This window comes from Grampus griseus (genome assembly GCF_964374135.1).
Source record: "Grampus griseus genome assembly, chromosome: 9".
NCBI lineage: Eukaryota > Metazoa > Chordata > Mammalia > Artiodactyla > Delphinidae > Grampus > Grampus griseus.
Genome location: NC_139003.1, coordinates 22,815,862 through 22,835,079, shown reverse-complemented (window position 1 = coordinate 22,835,079; position 19,218 = coordinate 22,815,862). Strand labels below are relative to the sequence as shown.

The following is a 19,218-nucleotide window of genomic DNA, read 5'->3' as shown; positions in this document are numbered from 1 at the left end:
TAAACACCTTTTCCTCTCAAGCTGCCATGTTAATTCATTTTTACATCCTGGGCTCTAGTAGTTTGTGAAATTTCAGTGTGATTTTGAAGAATACTTATAACAAAAGAAATATGGGCTCAGGAAACACTGTGGGGAGGGAGTAAACTCTAGAGGGTCTAGAAGGAACAAGGAAGAGGGGGAGAGAGACTAGATAAGGGGGACTGGGATATAGGGAATTAAACATTGGACCATTTACCTCTGGAAGTCTCTTATAACAGAAAAATGAAGTTTAATGTTTTGATCCCTTGAGAAACTTAATCTAACAGAGAACCTGTTTGGGGAAGGATCTTATCTTAAGAGAGTACATTTTTCTGTTATTCTTTACCTCTCATCCCTCCTCTCTAAAATTGCTACATGTGTATTGGGCCTTTTCAGAAATGCCGGCACTGATGGCTTTGAGGAAGAGAGCTCAAGGAGAGAAACCTTTGGCCGGAGCCAAAATTGTGGGTTGCACACACATCACTGCTCAGACTGCTGTGAGTCCTTTTCCTTTCTCTACATAACAATAGTTAATAACAGCCACCAGCTATTGAGGGCTGGCACACTAGTTCAGAGCTTAACAAGCGCTCATTAGCCTTCATAATGGCCATGTAAAAGCACATATTCCTGTTTCCATTTTATAAATGAGGAAGCTGAAGCTCAGGGAGTTTAAGTAATTTGTCCAAGGTTATACAGCTAGTAAACCACAGAATCGAGATTTAAACTTCAATATATCTGATTCCCAAGCTTATTCTTTCTCGTCTTCTCCACTGCTTCCCCTTATCTTCCCTTCCTGTGTCATTTCTACACAGCACCTCTGTGTTAGGCTGCTTTCAGCTGCAAATAAGAGAAAACCTGATTCAACCTGGACTGTACATAAGGGAATTCATGACATTACGTAGCTAGAAGTCCAGAGGTAAGGTGGACTTCAGTTGAAGGCTCTCAGGGCTCAGTTTCATCTATCTGTGATTTTCTTGGAGCTGCCTCCTCTCTGTGCTTACTTCATCCTCGGGCTGATAGCAAGATGGTTACAGCTGTTTAAGCCATCCCAGACTGACATGAAGAGGAAGAAGGACCATTTCTTCCTCTCTCCCAAGAGCAAGGAAACCTTTCCCAGAAGTCCTCCAGGGTACTCTGTCATGACACTGAGCAGAACTGGATCACATGCTTATGCCCCACTAGTCCTGGCAAAGGAACTGGGGTTTCCATGATTGGTTTAGATCCGTAATTTTCACCCTTGTCAGATTCACTGACCCCTTTTGATTAAAAAATATGTTTTGCAATGGCCCAGTATTTTATTAAAATGAAATTCAGATATAGCATAGCTAGGTACATATAATTTTTTTTTTTTTTGGTACATATAATTTTTAAAAAATAAATGTAAAATCTTACTGAAATATGAAGGAAGAATAAAAGGAAAGCAATTTATAATAAAATAATGTGTATTTCAATATGTAAGTGCTTAGGTACAAGTAGAGTTGAATAGTCAGATATTTGTCCTTACTTATAGCATTATTTGAATGTGAGTGCTACAAATGTATATACATAAAATGTGTTACTGGTTCCATAGCATCAGAGAAATGTTGCCAAATTATATAATTTTCTGAAATTATAAACAACTTTTTGTAAATTTCTGAATAACAACAATATCAAAAATACGAGTTTTCTCTTGGTTTATACACTTGTTGCATTCTTGGAAAAACTATTATTGTTTTGTATTAAAACTACAACAATACCTTTGTTGACATGTAAAGTGGAATAAAGTTCTAAACTCAGGTAATTATAAATAGATTTCTCACTCATGTGAACTTTTCATTGGAACACTTGAAAATTATACCAGATATGGCATGGTTTTTTTGTTCTAGGAGACTGTCCTACACTTTTGAAATGTCAAGATCCCTGGCCCTACCCACTAAATGCTAGTAACACTCCCCTACCAATTACCATGACAACCAAAATGCCCCCACAGTTTTCCAAAGTTCCTCTGCTGAGAACCACTGACTTAGAGTTGTCATCATCAAAGATGTGATACATATTAAGTTGCCAACTGTAATGAGACCACTACAGGAAATCAGTGTATTAAGAAATTGTCTGGACTCTTTTATGGGATTTATAAGATCCAGGTCATTTGTATGACTAGATCTCTTCCAAAAGATTGTCTTGTAAGCACAACACTATGTGGCCACATTCCTTATTCAGAATAGCAGAGATTCCTCAAGACACAGCTACTGTTAGCATCTTCCCTGTGAGACTTTTCTGGGTTATGTGTTCTCTGAGGAAAAGGATACCTTGGTACCCCAAAATTAGCATAATAAATTGAAAAGCTATCACTTTTTGGAGCTATAGACTAATGAATCAAGGCAGAAACACTCTTGGAACCTTTTTTGGACTTCCCCAGTCAGGGACATGAGACTTCAGTGTGGTGGCTTAAAATAGTTAGTGCTTCTGTACTGTCTCATGTTGCTAAATTACATCTAGTTTCTTTTTTACCCCCTGGCTCATAAACATTACCACTCTTCAAGGTTACTTTCTTTTTTTTCCTGAATGGAGTAATCAAAATTAGTTTACCAATTTTAATATTATTTTATTGTTCCCTCCCCACATTTTTCTGTTTCCTTTAAAAAAATAATTACAAAGGAATTTTGCTTTTTTTTTAATCTCTATTTTATTTTTCTGATTACAAAAGTAATTCATGTTCATTCTACAATATTCAAGCATTACCACAATCTATAATGTAGAAAGACAAAGTCTGCTATAATCCCATGCTCCAGAAATAGCTATCATAGTTAACAGTTTCCTGTCCATGTTTCTAATAGACTTGGATCTAAATATTTATATTTTTTAGGTGTGTTTCCTTAGTTCCTTCCAACCAGATTCCTTAGCTACTCTCTCTAAGCAGTAATGATTTAAAGTCAAGTTAAACCAGCTTCTGAGCTCTGTCCTTCTCCCACTTCTACCTGCCTTCACTTCTGCTTGAGCCCTAATAACCAGCAGTCTTGACTCATAGTTCTTTAAATAGTTCTTATATTCTTGATCCCAGTCACTTTTCTAGTTAATTTATATTGCTTTGTAGGTAAGTCTCAGTATCATTCTCTTCTTTGGCACATTGAGGAATCCTAGTTATAGAAATTCAGAAATTCTTTAAGGTGAAAATTAAAAAAATTGGATTGGATATTGAAAGGTACAGAAATTAAGATATAGGGCTTCCCTGGTGGCGCAGTGGTTGAGAGTCCGCCTGCCGATGCAGGGGACACGGGTTCGTGCCCCGGTCCGGGAAGATCCCACATGCCGCGGAGCGGCTGGGCCCGTGAGCCATGGCCACTGAGGCTGCGCGTCCAGAGCCTGTGCTCCGCAACGGGAGAGGCCACAACAGTGAGGGGCCCGCGTACCGCAAAAAAAAAAAGTAAAAAAAAGAAATTAAGATATAAGAGTAGTTCTGCTGTGGCCTTTGACGAATTATGTGAGAGAGTTAGCCTAGTGGAGTTGTTTGCATGTATTTTTTTTTTAATTAGAGCATATTTTTAATTAGAATTTTTATTTTGTATATGAATATTAGAAAATACAAATTTTTTAAAATGAAAATTATCAGTACCCAAAGTTAAGCACTGTCAGGAAATTTTAAAACAAACTTTGTCACCAAAGATTTATCCATGTTAAAAGAGCTCTTAATCGAAGCAGTAGGGTGGTACATTACCTTCTTTTTTTTTTAATATTTATTCATTTATTTATTTGGCAGCATTGGGTCTTAGTTGCGGTACGCGGGATCTTCGTTGCAGTGTGCGGGATCTTTAGTTGCGGCATGTGGGATCTTTTTAGTTGCGGCATGTGGGATCTTTTTAGTGGTGGCATGTGGGATCTAGTTCCCTGACCGGAGATTGAACCTGGGCCCCCTCCATTGGAAATGCAGTCTTAACCATTGGACCACCAGGGAAGTCCCTATACTACCTTCTTATAAAGAAGCCTATCTCCATCTTACAAACTGAAGTGAAAGCAAGTCAGGATCAAATCAGTGGATTAAATTTATTTTAATAATTTTTAAAAATTTGAAATATACACAGATTTATAGAAAAGTTGCAAATACAGTACAGATAACTTTTTTTTCTGAACCATTGAAGAGTAAGTTGCCAGCCTTATGATGCTCCCACAAATACCTTAGTGTATATTTTCTACAAACAAGAACATTCTCCTGTCCAGCCAGTACAACCATTCAAAATTAGGAAATTAACATTGATTCATTATTGCCATCTAATCCTCAGGTCCCATTTGAGCTTCACTAATTGTCCCAATAATACTTTTTTATAACCAAAGGATCCTGTCCATAGTTATGGGTCTCATTTAATTGTTATCTCTTTAGTCTCCTGCAGTGCTGGATAGTTCATCAGTCTTTCCTTGACTTTCATGACCTTGACACTTTGAAGATTATAGACAAATTATTCTGTAGTATGTCCTTAGTACGTAGAAAATGATGCTGTGCTTTTTTCATTTAATCCTATCAGATGGCACTTGTTTTCGATTTGTCCCATAACTGATGTTCATTTTGATCCCTTGATGGAGGTGGTGTCTGCCAGACTTTTCTAGGGTAAAAGTTATTTTTCCCCTTTTGTAATTAGTAAGTATTTTGTGAGGTAGTAATACGAAACTGTGTAAATATCCCATTCTTCATCAAACCTTCCAATTATTCATTCATTTATGTATTTTTATTTGTGTGGAGTCATTGTTTCCTATTTTATTTAATGGGTTATAATCCATTACTATCATTATTTATTATGATAAAAATTGTTCCAATTTTGGCCAAGAGGAACCCCTGAAGTCTTGCTTCTGTGCCTTGTCTCTTGACATAACCCTTTCATTCTTTGAGCACTTCCTTGCTTCTGGTACAAGATGATCTAAGCTCATTTTGTACCTTCCCTGTCCTATCCCTGGAATCAGCCATTTCTCCAAGGAGCCCTGGTTCCTTTTCCTTTTAGTGGATCTGTACACTAGTGTACTCTTTGCTATTGGGATATCATTGTTCCTGGATCCTCTTTCATTAATTTTCAAAAATAATTGCCCATTAACTCTTCATATATATCTTTTGCCCTGTTCTCTCCTTCTGTAAATTAGGCCATTGATAGTATCCCATAGATCTTAGATGCTCTCTTCTGCTTTTTTCCCCCACTCTTTTTTCTTTCTGTATTTCAGTTTGGTGATTTCTATTGATCTATCTTCAAGTTCACTGACTCTATCCCTAGATATGCCCAGTCTGGTGATAAGCCTAATGAAAGAATTCTTAAATCTGATCCTGAAAAAAAAATTCTGACACCCCTTAGCATAAATATATTAATCATAGTTAATTGAAAGTTCCTGTCTGATCAAACATCTATCTCATCTCAGAGTCTGGTTCTCTTGAATACTTTCCTGACAATGGGTTGGGGGTTTTTTTCACTTTTTTTGGCGTGCCTTGCAATTTTACATTGAATGGTAGTATATTATTTTCATTATTGTCATGAATTGGGCTGGATTTCAATTCTGTTGTTCCGTACAAATTCCCCCAGGCTGCAGGGCTCTCGTACTCCTCAGTGTTTGCACTTCACCTTCGGGCTTTCAGCGGCTTCTGCACATGCTTGCCACAGGGGGGCTCTGTCTTCAAGTGCATGTCCCCGCTGCAGCACAGGACTGCTACTCCTTGTTTCCTGGAGCTAGGCTCAAGGTGAGGGCAAGTGGGGTTCTTAGATTTTCTGGTCCAGTCTCGGTGTTAGGCAGGCCTCTGTGAGGGTAGGACTTTTTCAGTGTTCCTGCCACTCCTCTCTGTAGCAGCCAAATTTTGCCTTGTATTGGTGGTAGGTCTTGAGCAGAGATATTTTCCTGTCCCTCCTGGAGAGGTAGCAGATTTTTACTTTGTATCAATGTAGGGTCCTGGGCCCAAGAGGATTTTCTGCTACTCCCCCAGGAGCAGAGAGTTTTTGCTTCCACCCTTCCCCAGAAGCAATAGCTCTTTGCCTGGTCCCTGGTGGCAGGCATAATTCCTGCTCCTCTTGCTACAGTTTAAGGCTTTTGCTTCCTATGAGAGAAGACTGTGGAGGTGTGCCGAGGTTTCATGCTTATCTTTGAGCACAGCCAATCAGCTCCCTGCCCGCAATCTTTCTTGTGAACCCTGGTTGGAAGCCCCTAGAAAAGAGCTTGCGTGTGAGTATGAACTCTCCTTGTGCCTGGGGCTACAAGAAGTTCCAAACTGACGTACTTTCCCACACTCAGCCTTTACTAATTCATTAAAATTTTAGCTAATTTTTTCTTACCGTGATGTATGGCAGCCACCTCTTCCTTCTGTGCTCTGACAAGGGTGAAACAGTGTTCCCTCTCTCCTTAAAGGGATTTGTTGCTCTTTGGAGTTCCTTGGTTGCATTATGACCTCAGCTCTTTGATGTACTCAAGAAAAGTTATGGTTTTGTAGATTATCCAGCTTTTTCTTGTTGAGGTGGAAGCTTCTCTTGCAGCTTTCTACATCCTAAGGAGAAGCAGAGCTATAAATTTGTGGTTTTTAAAAAGATGTTTGGCACTGAAAGCCTTGGTTTAATTAAATCTTACAGGGAGGCCCAATATGTTAAATGAGTAAAAGCATACAGCTCAGCTGGAGCCTTCCCCATGCCTACCCCCAACCCTTGCCCGCTTCTCAAAGTATTGAAGTTTCTGTAAAGCACAGTTTGAAAATCATGGGCGTTAGTTATTCCTAATGTACTTTCTCATTGTCAAATATATAAACTTAATCTCCTTGACCAATTGTTTGGCCCATGCTTGCTCATCTCCTGCTTTCTCTTTAATATAGGTGCTTATGGAAACTCTGGGCGCTCTGGGGGCACAGTGCCGATGGGCTGCCTGCAATATCTATTCCACTCTCAATGAAGTGGCTGCTGCTCTAGCAGAAAATGGTAAGATCTTTTGTGTGTTCTCTTTGTCTTTGACTAAAGTTTCCAAAAAGTTCCATTGTTTCAATAAATATCTGTAAGGAAAGTTGACATTTAAAGTTGTCTTGAAAGAAATATTCTTTTTTTTTTTTTTAGTTGAAGTATAGTTGATGTACAATGTTGTGCTTGTTTCAGGTATACAATAAAGTGATTCACTGTATATGTGTATCTATATCTATATATCTATCTATATATATCTATCTATCTTTTTTTCAATTCTTTTCCACTATAGATTATCATAAGATATTGAATGTAGTTCCCTATGCTATACAGTAAATCCTTGTTGTTTACCTATTTTATATATGGTAGTGTGTATCTGTTAATCTCCCCCTTCCCCTTTGGTAACCATAAGTTTGTTTTCTGTGTCTGTGAGTCTTTCTGTTTCGTAAATAAGTTCATTTATACTATTTTTTTAGATTCCGCATATAAGTGATATCATGTAATATTTGGCTTTCTCTGACTTAATTCACTTAGTATGATAATCTCTAGGTCCATCCATGTTGCTGCAAATGGCATTATTTCATTCTTTTTTGTGGCTGAGTAATATTCCATTGTATGTATACACCAAATCTTCTTTATCCATTCACCTGTTGATGGACACTTAGGTTGCTTACATGTCTTGGTGGGTCCCTATTCTTGATGAGTTTGCCCTCCTTCTGGGCTTCTCTTGTTAAATATGATCGAGGTAACTGTGTTGCTTTACAGTCACAAATATCTTCTTATGTCTAATATTCCATTATTAGTTAATGCTTTGCCTTGTCAGAGCACCAGTGAACCTTATTCACTGTCTAAGGTCATATGGATTAGAAAAGAAAATGCTTCAGGCATAATTTTGTGGTCCGACTGGTTTTCAGCAGTTAATGTTTGGTGCTCTGCTTCAGCGGTAAACAGGACTTGACCTGGCAGATTAATATTTGATAACAACAGCCACTGACACTTGAAGGACAAAAGAAATAGAGAAGTTTGGACTTTGCCAGTTTCTTGCCTTCACTCTCTGATAGCCCAACACAGATCAGGATACCAAACACTTGCTTCAGAGCTATTGAGAAATTCTGGGAAAGCTCTATAGTGCATGCATACCTCTCTTTTTGCAAGCACTTTGAGCATTTTATTTGTTCTTTCATTTACAGTCATTCATTTGTAAAATTTTTATTAATGTATAAAATAGGTATAGAAAGTACACATGTATAAACATATGGTCCAATTAATTGTACATATACATTCATTTCTCTTTTTTTTTTCAACAAATGCTTATTGACCTACTTTAAGGACAAATGAGAGTGTCTTTGCCCTCAGAATCTTATATTGTGGTTAAGAAGAAAAGACACATATATAAATAATGATAATACAAGGGCATATATGATAATGCCACAACAGATCATAAATCCACATTTAGTATACCAACAAGGGGCTTATAAAAGTTCAGATTCCATGTGAGATCACTTTCAGCTGAGTTATAAGGCTTCCTTAAGGAGCATGATACTTAACTGGGTAATGAAGTGTAACAACATTTGAACAGAGGGAGAAGAGTGTAAGAGTTTTCCTGATGCAGAGGATGGGATGACTAAAGTATAGAAACAAGAAAGATCAAAATGTAGTTGGGAAATGATGAGAATTCCAGTTGGACTGGATGAAGAAGTACATATTTCTGGTTTCTTCTTTTTTGCCTTTAGTCATACTTTTAGCATCTGTCATACTCTTGGCCCTTTTGTTTGTCCTCTTTGGTCTAACAAGAGTGAAATGACCACCAAAGACAAAGACGAGTATAAAAGGGCTGAAGACAATACTAATCAGTGAAGAAAGTCAACCCAAGAAGTATAGCAGAACGAGAGAGCTTGGAATTGGGGAAAACCAGCATCTCCTTGCCAAAATTTAGGGTCAGCCCTTTTTTCAGGCTTTAATGGTTTCTCTTTGTTCTTTTTTCTCAGGATTTCCTGTGTTTGCCTGGAAAGGAGAGTCAGAAGATGACTTCTGGTGGTGCATTGATAGATGTGTGAATGTGGAGGGCTGGCAGCCAAACATGGTGGGTTAGATCTCTGCCAACACAATTCTGTTGGGGCCTGGAGGTACAGAGAGGGAGAGTGTGGTCTGGGAGAGGGTTTCCCAGCAGGAAGGAAGGCAAATGCTTCCTTTTCCGTCTGATGTACCTGGGCTTCCGGCAGAACTAGATGCTTATGCTTAGGGCATCCCAAGAATATTCAACCTCTTTATAGCCTCAAAGTGCTTTTCATTGTCAGTGCTGATCTCAGAAGCACTCATATTCATCAGCAACATTAAAATACTGCTCAGGGTTCACACATGACTGGTTAAAAAGTAAGATTAATGAGTTACCATCCCCTACCACTGCTTACCACCCCCCCACCCCCCACCCACCCCGCCCGACAACATCAATGATTAAAGCACACACACGCACACACAGCTCCTATGGTACTTAGCTTTCTTTCTAGAATCACGTGCTAAATTTATAGTAAACCTGAAGGGATTCCAAGTTCAAATTTCTTCTCTTTATTCATTTCTCACCTGAAGAAAGATGAATAGGCAAAGTTTGGGGTTTTTAATTTCTGCTTAGTTTTTATTTTTGTGTCATTTTTTAAAAGATCAAGTGCTTGAAGGCTAAGAGCATATTAGATTCACAAGGAGAAGCAAAAAGCTTCACAAAGTACGATGCACTCCTGCTTTGCAAACCTTTCTGCATATGGGTGAGAGGAGAAATTAGGGAATCAACTGAAACAAGAATCCTTGAAGCTCTAGTCCAACTATTGCTTACTGCTAAAGACTGCAGAGCAGGCTTCATCTGGGACACAGCAGAGAGAAGCAGCCTGTCTTTCTGGATTCTGATCCAGGCCACATTGCACCAAGTGTTGGTTTGAGGAAGCTGGGTTAAAACCTTCATATCCTGAAAGGGAGGGAGGAGTCGGCTATAAGATGAGTCAGCTCATTCCAGCGGAGTTTAACGGTGACAGAAGGGAGTGTGACTGACAGGTGCTAAAGAAGATATGCCAGGGGGGCTCTACTGGAAATAAAACATTAATTTTATAGTCATGAACATAGGGAGGACAGGGGATTGTACATGGCGAGCTTTTATAGACTGTAGAGCCAGCACACACTGCTGGAAAGGTTGACGAAGAGAGTAAGACAAGGGTAAGAAAAACTGTGACCCCAGAAAACAGGATCCATATCTTTTGGGATCCTGTCAAGATCCTGTCAAGTGCTTTTACTTGCTTGCCAACTTCAGGAAGATTCCCAGGTGACAATAATTTTCTGCAGTAGGACAACAGGGTGAGAATTATGGGCTACATTCATTAAATAAATATTAGGGATAGCAACTACCTGCCTGTATTTGATACCTGTGTTAAAAGGGAAAGGTGGACGAGAATACTGAGACTAAGACACAATCTTTTTTGTCTCTGATCTTTTGTGTGGCTAGGGATCAGAGGCTGCAAGCAAAAACTCCATGAGGGATTTCATACATGTAAAAAGGGAGAGAGAGGGCTTCCCTGGTGGCGCAGTGGTTGAGAGTCCACCTGCCGATGCGGGGGACACGGGTTTGTGCCCCGGTCCGGGAAGATCCCACATGCCGCGGAGCGGCTGGGCCCGTGAGCCATGGCCGCTGAGCCTGCACATCCGGAGCCTGTGCTCTGCAACAGGAGAGGCCACAACAGTGAGAGGCCCGCATACAGCAAAAAAAAAAAAAAAGGGAGAGAGAAACTCAGAGGAGCCTTTCCGTTTCTTAGGGAATCTGTTCTGAAGGTTTCTACTGGGAGAAAATGGAACACTATCTTATGGTATGGAGCAAGTGTAAGAGTTTTAGTAAGAGTCCTGCCTTGGATCCCTGCTCTCAAATAAGGTTTAGTGGAATCAGAGAAAATAGATCAACAACAAGAGCAGAAGTGGGAATTCCCTGGCGGTCCAGCAGTTAGGACTCGGTGCTCTCACTGCCAAGGGCCCGGTTTCAATCCCTGGTCAGGGAACTAAGATCCCACAAGCCGAGCGGTATGGCCAAAACAAAAACAAAAACAAGAGCAGAAGCAAAAAAGATCAGGTGGTAGACATGAGGTTGGAGATTTTGTGTACCCAGGGGTCCAGGATGGCATCTTTGGCACTTGTAGTAGAGTTGATAATTGATGGGACTGCAAAATGGGTGCTTGCCAGTGGAGGGCAGCTTAGTCCTGTGGGTCTTTCCAGGAGGGTGGGTGTAACAACTTGGAAAGTCCTGCCAAGCGTTTCTAACAGTTAGGTGACGGGCTGAAATGCCACAGCCTACTGCCTAATAGTATTCTAAGCTGGTCTTTCTTTAGCTTATTTATAATTCAGAAACTTTCCTCTGCTGATGAAAGCTCCAGTGGGCACAGCATTGTGTTTATCTTTAATCCCAACCTGAAACAGTGATGAGCTGTTCAGAGGCATGCTTGCACACCTACATGCTGCACAGTTCCCTAGTTATTTTTACTTTGGTTGATAGAGAGTGTGAGGTTGTGCTAGGCAAAACCCTACAGTGCTGCCTGATCATTTTGGATAGGAGAGTGCCTGTACTTTGGGAGAAGTAAAGGATTAACGAATACACATTTGTAAGCCATTGTTCTGGGAGGGAGACTAATTATCTGGCTTTATTTAAACTAAGCTTTTACTGATGATATTTAAAGTCCTGAATTCAACCAATATAAATATGCTAATATCAAGTTTAGGCTTTCTGACTACCAACAGTACAGCCAAGAGCTAATGGTCTAGGTAATCACTTAAGCTATTAGTCCATAAGAAAATCCTCATTGCGCTGCTGTATATTTTGATCCTAGCAGGTATGTCATTTGGGAAGGTCACTTGGCTGTGAGAATTACAGTTGGCCTTTCATTTCACTGTTTTTTTGTTTGTTTGTTTTTGACTGCATTGGATCTTCGTTGCTGTGCGCGGTCTTTCTCTAGTTGCGGCGAGTGGAGGCTACTCTTCATTGCGGTGCGCGGGCTTCTCATTGTGGTGGCTTCTCTTGTTGAGGAGCACGGGCTCTAGGCATGCAGGCTTCAGTAGCTGTGGCATGTGGGCTCAGTAGTTGTGGCTCACGGGCTCTGGAGCGCAGGCTCAGTAGTTGTGGCGCACGGGCTTAGCTCTTCTCCGGCATGTGGGATCTTCCCGGACCAGGCCTCGGACCCATGTCCCCTGCATTGGCAGGCGGATTCTTAACCAGTGCGCCACCAGGGAAGTCCCTCACTTGTTTTTTTCTTCAGTGTAATGACTGTTGGTCATTATACTGACTCTTAAGTTATTTTGCATAACCATTTGGGAAATTTGAAATATGACATTATTGATGCTTATTATTGCAGATCTTGGATGATGGAGGGGATCTTACTCACTGGATTTATAAGAAGTATCCCAACATGTTTAAGAAAATCAAGGGCATAGTGGAAGAGAGTGTTACTGGAGTCCACAGGTAAGATTTGACATGGGTATGCCTAGTTTTATGCAGCCTGGACATATATTCTTTTTTTTTTTTTTTTTTTTTTTACAAATTTTTATTTATTTATTTATTTACTTTTGGCTGCGTTGGATCTCTGTTGCTGTACGCAGGCTTTCTTTAGTTGCAGCGAGCAGGTGCTTCTCTTTCATTGCAGTGCACGGGCTTCTCATTGTGGTGGCTTCTCTTGTTGTGGAACATGGGCTCTAGGCGCTTGGGCTTCAGTAGTTGTGGCACGCGGGCTCAGTAGTTGTGGCGCACAGGCTTAGTTGCTCTGCAGCATGTGGGATCTTCTCAGACCAGGGCTCGAACCTGTGTCCCCTGCATTGGCAGGCAGATTCTTAACCCCTGCACCACCAGGGAAGCCCCTGGATATATATTCTTATAATCACATACTTATAGAATACATTATGTTAAAAATTGAAACCTGATCTGAAATGTTGAGATCTGAGTCTGCACACTTGTTTTTTGTCTTTTTTATTTGTGGTATGCGGGCCTCTCACTGTTGTGGCCTCTCTCGTTGAGGAGCACAGGCTCTGGACGCGCAGGCTCAGCAGCTATGGCTCACGGGCCCAGCCGCTCTGCGGCATGTGGGATCTTCCTGGACTAGGGCATGAACCCGTGTCCCCTGCACCGGCAGGCGGACTCTCAACCACTGCGCCACCAGGGAAGCCCTGCACACTTGTTTTTTAAATTAACAACACAAATAGGAAACTTAAAATAGTGAGGGGGGAGTAGCTAAGGGAATAAGTGTGGTCCTCATGTTTTCTAGTCATTGTAATACAATGACTGCTTGTCCTCTTTGGACGAATTCATTTATTCAACATCTATTTATTGAACTTCTACAGTGGACCAGGAGCTACTCTAAGAACCATGCTAGGGATCTAGCAGTGGGGAAAACAGACAAAAGCCTGGGCCCTCATAGAGCTTATGTTCTTACACAGCGAACAAGGATTTAGGGTTCTGTTTCTCAAATGAGCATTAATTCCCTGAGTAAAATTGTAACCATTTCTGTTTCCTGTTATTTACCCAGAAAGAACTGAAAGTATGAAAGTTTTAGGGAAGTAAATTTTGAATAAGCCACCATCACTGCTTCAATATACTGTGATCTTTTTGAATGTATAAAACTATGGATTGTCCCATATTTTCAAACTTTTAGAAAGGGATGAATTTTGAATAAAACACCTGGTTCTAATTTTTAGTTGACTCAGTTTAAATAAAACCCCTATATACAGATATACATATTTATAGGTATATGTACTGAAGTTATAAAATTGAGACTATTGGAAAGTTAAACTATTTGAAAGTTAAAATTGTTGCATTAGAGTAGTGGGATTAAAATAGTACTTAAAATTTCTCTTTTTATAATTAAAAAGGGAAATAAAACTAATAAGCAATTAAAAATTTTACATTTTAATGCTTAAAATTTAGTGGTGGGTCAAAGATTTTCCCCACGTGCCTTTTGATTAATAGCTTTATTTCTAAGCTGTATACAGATTCTGGAAAGGTATTCTTTATTTCTCTGTATACACCTTATAGGATGAAATTAGTTGTGTCTCAGGCTCTCATGCCTACTCAATTAACTTATTTGTGAAATTTGATATGAAACTGATGGTCGATTGCAATATCTCATTGTTTTATGTTCTTCTTGATTTCCTTCATCCTCAGGCTGTACCAGCTATCCAAAGCTGGGAAGCTATGTGTTCCAGCCATGAATGTCAATGACTCAGTCACCAAACAGAAATTTGACAACCTCTACTGTTGCCGTGAATCAATTCTTGATGGGTAATGTTTTGTTATCTTTGGGATGAACTTGAGTTGTTGAATTGAGGTTCTAAATTTTTTGGTTTTGTTTATTTCTAGAAATGATTTGTGTAGGACCTCTGGATCTATTGCTACATCATACTCAATATTTTGTAACCCAAAGCTACCATTGCTGTCACTTACATCACACTCAATATTTTATGACCCAGAGCTACCATTGCTGTCACTATTTCAAGCAAATCTATTTTACTTAAAAAGTCAGACCAGCCCCTATCTACTGGTGGCAGTTTTTACAGTCACCCTATCAGGCCTGGGAGTCAGTAACTAAAGTCATTATAAATAGGTAAATATCTTTGATGGTTTAGGAAAAGGTTCCTGGTATTTCTCTTCCAGGTTATGTTGTCAGTTCTTAAGCACCAACTATCATACAATTCTCTGGCCATCTGGAAAGTTGTGGTGAGCACAGGGTTATTTCCCAGTGGCATTTGTAGTTTTTCAAATCTGTAAGGACTGCAAGTCTGACAAAATCTACTTAGATATAATACACCAAAAATTGTGTTCTTCCAGTGCCCAGTTTCTGTTTCTACACTTGTGTCCTGAAATTCCTTCATTCTTGCTGGGAAGACTCAGTAATTCCCTATGTGAAACCATTAAGTTGGTTTAGAACATTGCCAAGCCAAATGGCTTCCGTCATGTATTAGTTAATGGAAAAGTGAAGAAAGGGCCTGTGGGCCACATTACTAGTCTGAACCCCAGGCAATTTGCAACACCACAGGCACTGGAGCAAGAAGGACTTTGGTTTAACAATTGGCTCTATCATTTATTAACTCTAAGACCTCAGACTAGTTATTTAACCTCTCTGTGCCTATTTCCTCATCTGTAAAATGGTGACAGTAAGACCTATCTCATAGAGTTATTGTGAGGATTAAATGAGATAAGGTATGAATCCTGGGGATCAATGTTAGTTCCCTTGCCCTTCTTTCTAGAACCCTATATAGTAAGTTTAGGATTGAGTTAGATCTTATAAGAAGACTTTTACTTTGAAATCTTTTTTTGTGTGTGTGGGCTGGAGGGGGCTGTTCAATGCAAATTCAAACTATTTTTAATTATTACTCCTATAGATTCAGTAGTATTATCAGATAGATTGGACATTTGAGTGAATCCTTACTCTATCAGTCTGTTTACAGACTGTCCCTAGTTCTGTCCACATATAACTGTTACTGTGATGCACAGCTTTGCACCTGATAATAATGATTTGGATATATACTCATAAAAATATTTACTCATCCACAACTGTTTCTCATAGATTTTTCAACTCCCAAATCTATGAGCCTAAAATCTGCCTATATTTAGTAAAAGATGCATGAAGGTACCTCTACTAGCTCATAAACATGGACAGAGTCCCTCCTAAGCAGTGTTTACCCTGTGGATAAGAAAGATACTTTAACATCAGAAATGTATGAAAGTGAAAGTAAGATGGAAGCAGTGGAGCTGGAGTTAAAGTTAATAAAGAAATAGGAAAACATCACCCATCTACTGGAAACCTGAGTAGTAGTAAGAGCTTGTTGGCATCTTCAGATGGTGAAAAACTTTCCAACTGGGTCATGGGCAGTTGCTCCTCTCAGAGGAATTGAGATGTGACTGGGTGCATTCAGGGTGGTATGGCCGTAGACTCAGAGGAGTTGAGAGTAGGAGAAGTTAAAGAAGCGGCAAAGTATGCTCCAGGGAAGGCTGCAAAATAGAGAGTCCATATGAGGAAAGGATTAGGGATTGAGCTTCTGTAGCTCTGAGCTGGTTGCACACTGCACCATAAGCTATGAGGGAATGGCCCCACTCAGTCCTAGAGGACACTTCTGTAATTGATCTGCAATGCCAAAAAGCAAGGCAGGTGCAGCCTTATGGAGACTGAGGAAGGAAGACTTGGTAGGAAGAAAAAGGATATCCCAGATAGGATTTTTAGATCATAAAACAGACCGTATTTCAGGACCTCTTCTAGAGAGTTCTGGGGCTAGAAGAATTAGAGAGAAGTCAGAGACTTGGCATGACTCTTATACACCGCCAGACAGCTTACCCTCACATCCCCAAAAGTCCTTTCTTGATGGAGGTCTTTTCTATCCTTTATCCTTGAACCTTGAGGCAGATCTGGGTCCCTCAGATCACAAGGAAATCACTGCCTAACTGGAATCCCCCCTGGTCTGTCAGCCTATCATTTGCAGAGTAGTGGTGTTGATGAAGTTTCCCTTCCACCACACAGTCATTTGTAGTCACAAAGAGAGTCATCTTCCTTTGGGAAGAGAGTCAGAAAGGCTTGTGGGTAGTCAAAGCAAAGGAGGCTCAGAAATATGATTATTGATTTCCTTGCTGTGCTGAGCCAGTCAAGGACCATTCTAAGCCATGGCTTTTGAGTATGGTGGTAGCCCAGCCAGACTTACCCTCTTCACTCAACAGAAACTGCCTCTGCACTTAATTGATATTTATTGAGTTTCATTGGAGTTCATGAGTTACACCAGTTCCTAGTGAGTGGAGTCGTCAAATCATTAAAAAGATAGGATTTCTCCTTTGCCTTTGGGGCATTTATAGACTTTTCAACAGGAGAGGTTAACAGATGAGTAGAAAGACCTACAAATATTTGTCGGAACCATCTGTCTCAGAATGGCAGGTTTTAGTTGAAGTTTCTTCTGCCTAGCCAGGGCTTCCTAGAGAAGGGAGACCAACTGACTCTACAGAGAAACCAGAAACTGCTCCTACAACTTCTTCCAAGAGACCCTGAAAACAGTAAGGACCTTTATTCTAGCTTCATAGAGAATCAGAGACAAAGAGGTAGAACATGTCTGAGCAGGACTCAGCCCAGAAAACTCACTACCTCATGTAGTCAGTGTTGGTGTGTTTCAAGGCTCTTCTCCACCTTGTTGCCCATTACCCTCCCTGGTGAATTAATGTGGGACCTATTGGTGATTTTTTTTGTGTGTGGTACACGGGCCTCTCACTGTTGTGGCCTCTCCCGTTGCGGAGCACAGGCTCCAGACGCACAGGCTCAGCGGCCATGGCTCATGGGCCCAGCTGCTCCACGGCATGTGGGATCTTCCCAGACCAGGGCATGAACCCGAGTCCCCTGCATCGGCAGGCGGACTCTCAACCACTAGCGCCACCAGGGAAGCCCACCTATTGGCGATTTTGATACTACTAAGTGTAGGACTCATTTATCAGCATTATATTTTATGTGTCTAATTCAATAAGCTACAACGTTCACATTAAACCAGAGCTTTGTCACCTCCTAAATAAAAATTACATTTATATTTAAAAGTTACTTTGTGGTCTATAGCTTCTTCCCTTCTGTACCACTCCCAAAACAAGGGGAACAAAAAGAAAAAAGGCCTCACATAGAGATGGAATTGATTGGATAGCATGGATAAGAAAATACATATTTTGGCCTTCCCTGGTGGCGCAGGGGACACGGGTTTGTGTCCCGGTCCGGGAAGATCCCACATGCCACGGAGCAGCTGGGCCCGTGAGCCATGGCCGCTGAGCCCGCGCGTCTGGAGCCTGTGCTCCGCAACGGGAGAGGCCACAAAAGTGAGAGGCCCGCGTACCGCAAAAAAAAAAAACAGGAAAAGAAAATACATATTTTATTGAACTTTTCTTTCTAGTCATTAAGTACTTTCTCTAGGATAGAAACCAGGCTTGCTTTCAACATTTAAAAAAAAAAAAACAAAACGCCAAACCAAAAAAAAACAAAACCCAAACATGAAAACAAAGGGGTTCAATCTAATCTCAAGCAAGAAACAAGAGATTTTTCTGATTTAATTTTTTTTTCCCCCATAGACTTAAAAGAACAACAGACATGATGTTTGGTGGGAAGCAGGTGGTAGTCTGTGGCTATGGAGAGGTAAGGTTTAACCTTTCAATTATTAGGTGTTTAAAATGTATTTTGCTGAAATATACTAGAATTTTTCACTTGTATGGACATAAAAGTACATTCATTTACCACTTTAAGTGGGACAAAAGTAACTTCAGAGGCCCTCTGGTTAAAGTACAATCTTTCTTTTTCCCATTGCATTTTTGCTATTTTTTCTTTAAGTTGATTTTCTGACTGTTCCACTGCACTGTTTGTGATGTTCTTTTAGCTTGTGTTTTGATTATAAATCGTGAGTGTGGGTGTTCTTATGCACATGCATGTGCTAAGCAGGGTTTAGGAGTTTGTTTATGAACTGCATTCATTTTATTTTTTTTCTGATTTTTCCGTAAGCGTAAATCTATTCAGTGAAATTCCTTTTGGTGGCGGAAACGGGGGTACACTTTACCAGAAGCTTTGAGAAACTGTTTTCTTTGTGACTTTCCTTATTATGTGTACTTTCTGCTCTCATCAGGTGGGGAAGGGGTGCTGTGCTGCCTTAAAAGCTATGGGCTCCATTGTGTATGTAACTGAGATTGACCCCATCTGTGCTCTTCAAGCCTGGTAAGCATGCAAAAGGAGATTTGCTTTTTCCTCTCACCACTGTCTAACGTATTATCTTCTAACTGCCTCCAAAGAATGGCCTAGTTAATGCCACATTTCATCTTAGAGGGGCCTAGATCCTGAGAAGCTGCCCAGATCCTGAGAGGCTGCTATTAACTGTAAGCACCTGTCTTTCAAAGATCTAGGAGCTCTGCTCTGAGAGAGCAGAGGCTGGCAGAAGCTACAGTTTAGAACTCCTGTGGAAATAGTAACAGGGGACGCCTTGAACCAGAGAGCAAGTAGCCCCTTATCAGCTTCACATGCCATCCTTCTCCCTTTGAAAACAATGATCAAAAAAGAAATAGGCTGGCATCAGATCCTTTCTGAAGTGATGCAATGAAAAGAGCGCTTCTGCCACATTCCTCCCCAAAATGCATAACCTAATGTAATCAGGAGGAAATATCAGGCAAATCTAAATGAAGGATAAACTCTACTAACTCTTACTGAAGGGTATATAGGAGTTGTTTGTACTATTCCTAAGTATGAACTGATTCCAAAATTAGAAGTTTAAAAAAAAAATAGTTCCTTTCCCATCTAAAAATGTGGGTAATCTT

General features: G+C 40.3%; 1 protein-coding gene across 3 annotated transcripts in view; it reads left to right on the top strand.

Moving 5' to 3' along the window:
- The window catches only part of AHCYL2 (adenosylhomocysteinase like 2), a 178,211-nt gene that overhangs the window by 134,422 nt on the left and 24,571 nt on the right, over nt 1-19,218 (top strand). For 2 of the 3 annotated variants that reach the window (XM_082661652.1, XM_082661651.1), the window contains exons 4-10: nt 415-515; nt 6,821-6,923; nt 8,888-8,982; nt 12,275-12,381; nt 14,074-14,190; nt 17,992-18,055; nt 18,537-18,625. In XM_082661652.1, the coding sequence (XP_082517778.1) occupies nt 415-515; nt 6,821-6,923; nt 8,888-8,982; nt 12,275-12,381; nt 14,074-14,190; nt 17,992-18,055; nt 18,537-18,625 (676 nt within the window). Of the gene's footprint in view, nt 1-414; nt 516-6,820; nt 6,924-8,887; nt 8,983-12,274; nt 12,382-14,073; nt 14,191-17,991; nt 18,056-18,536; nt 18,626-19,218 lie in introns of those variants that run through there. The other variant, XM_082661653.1, reaches the window with a different exon arrangement.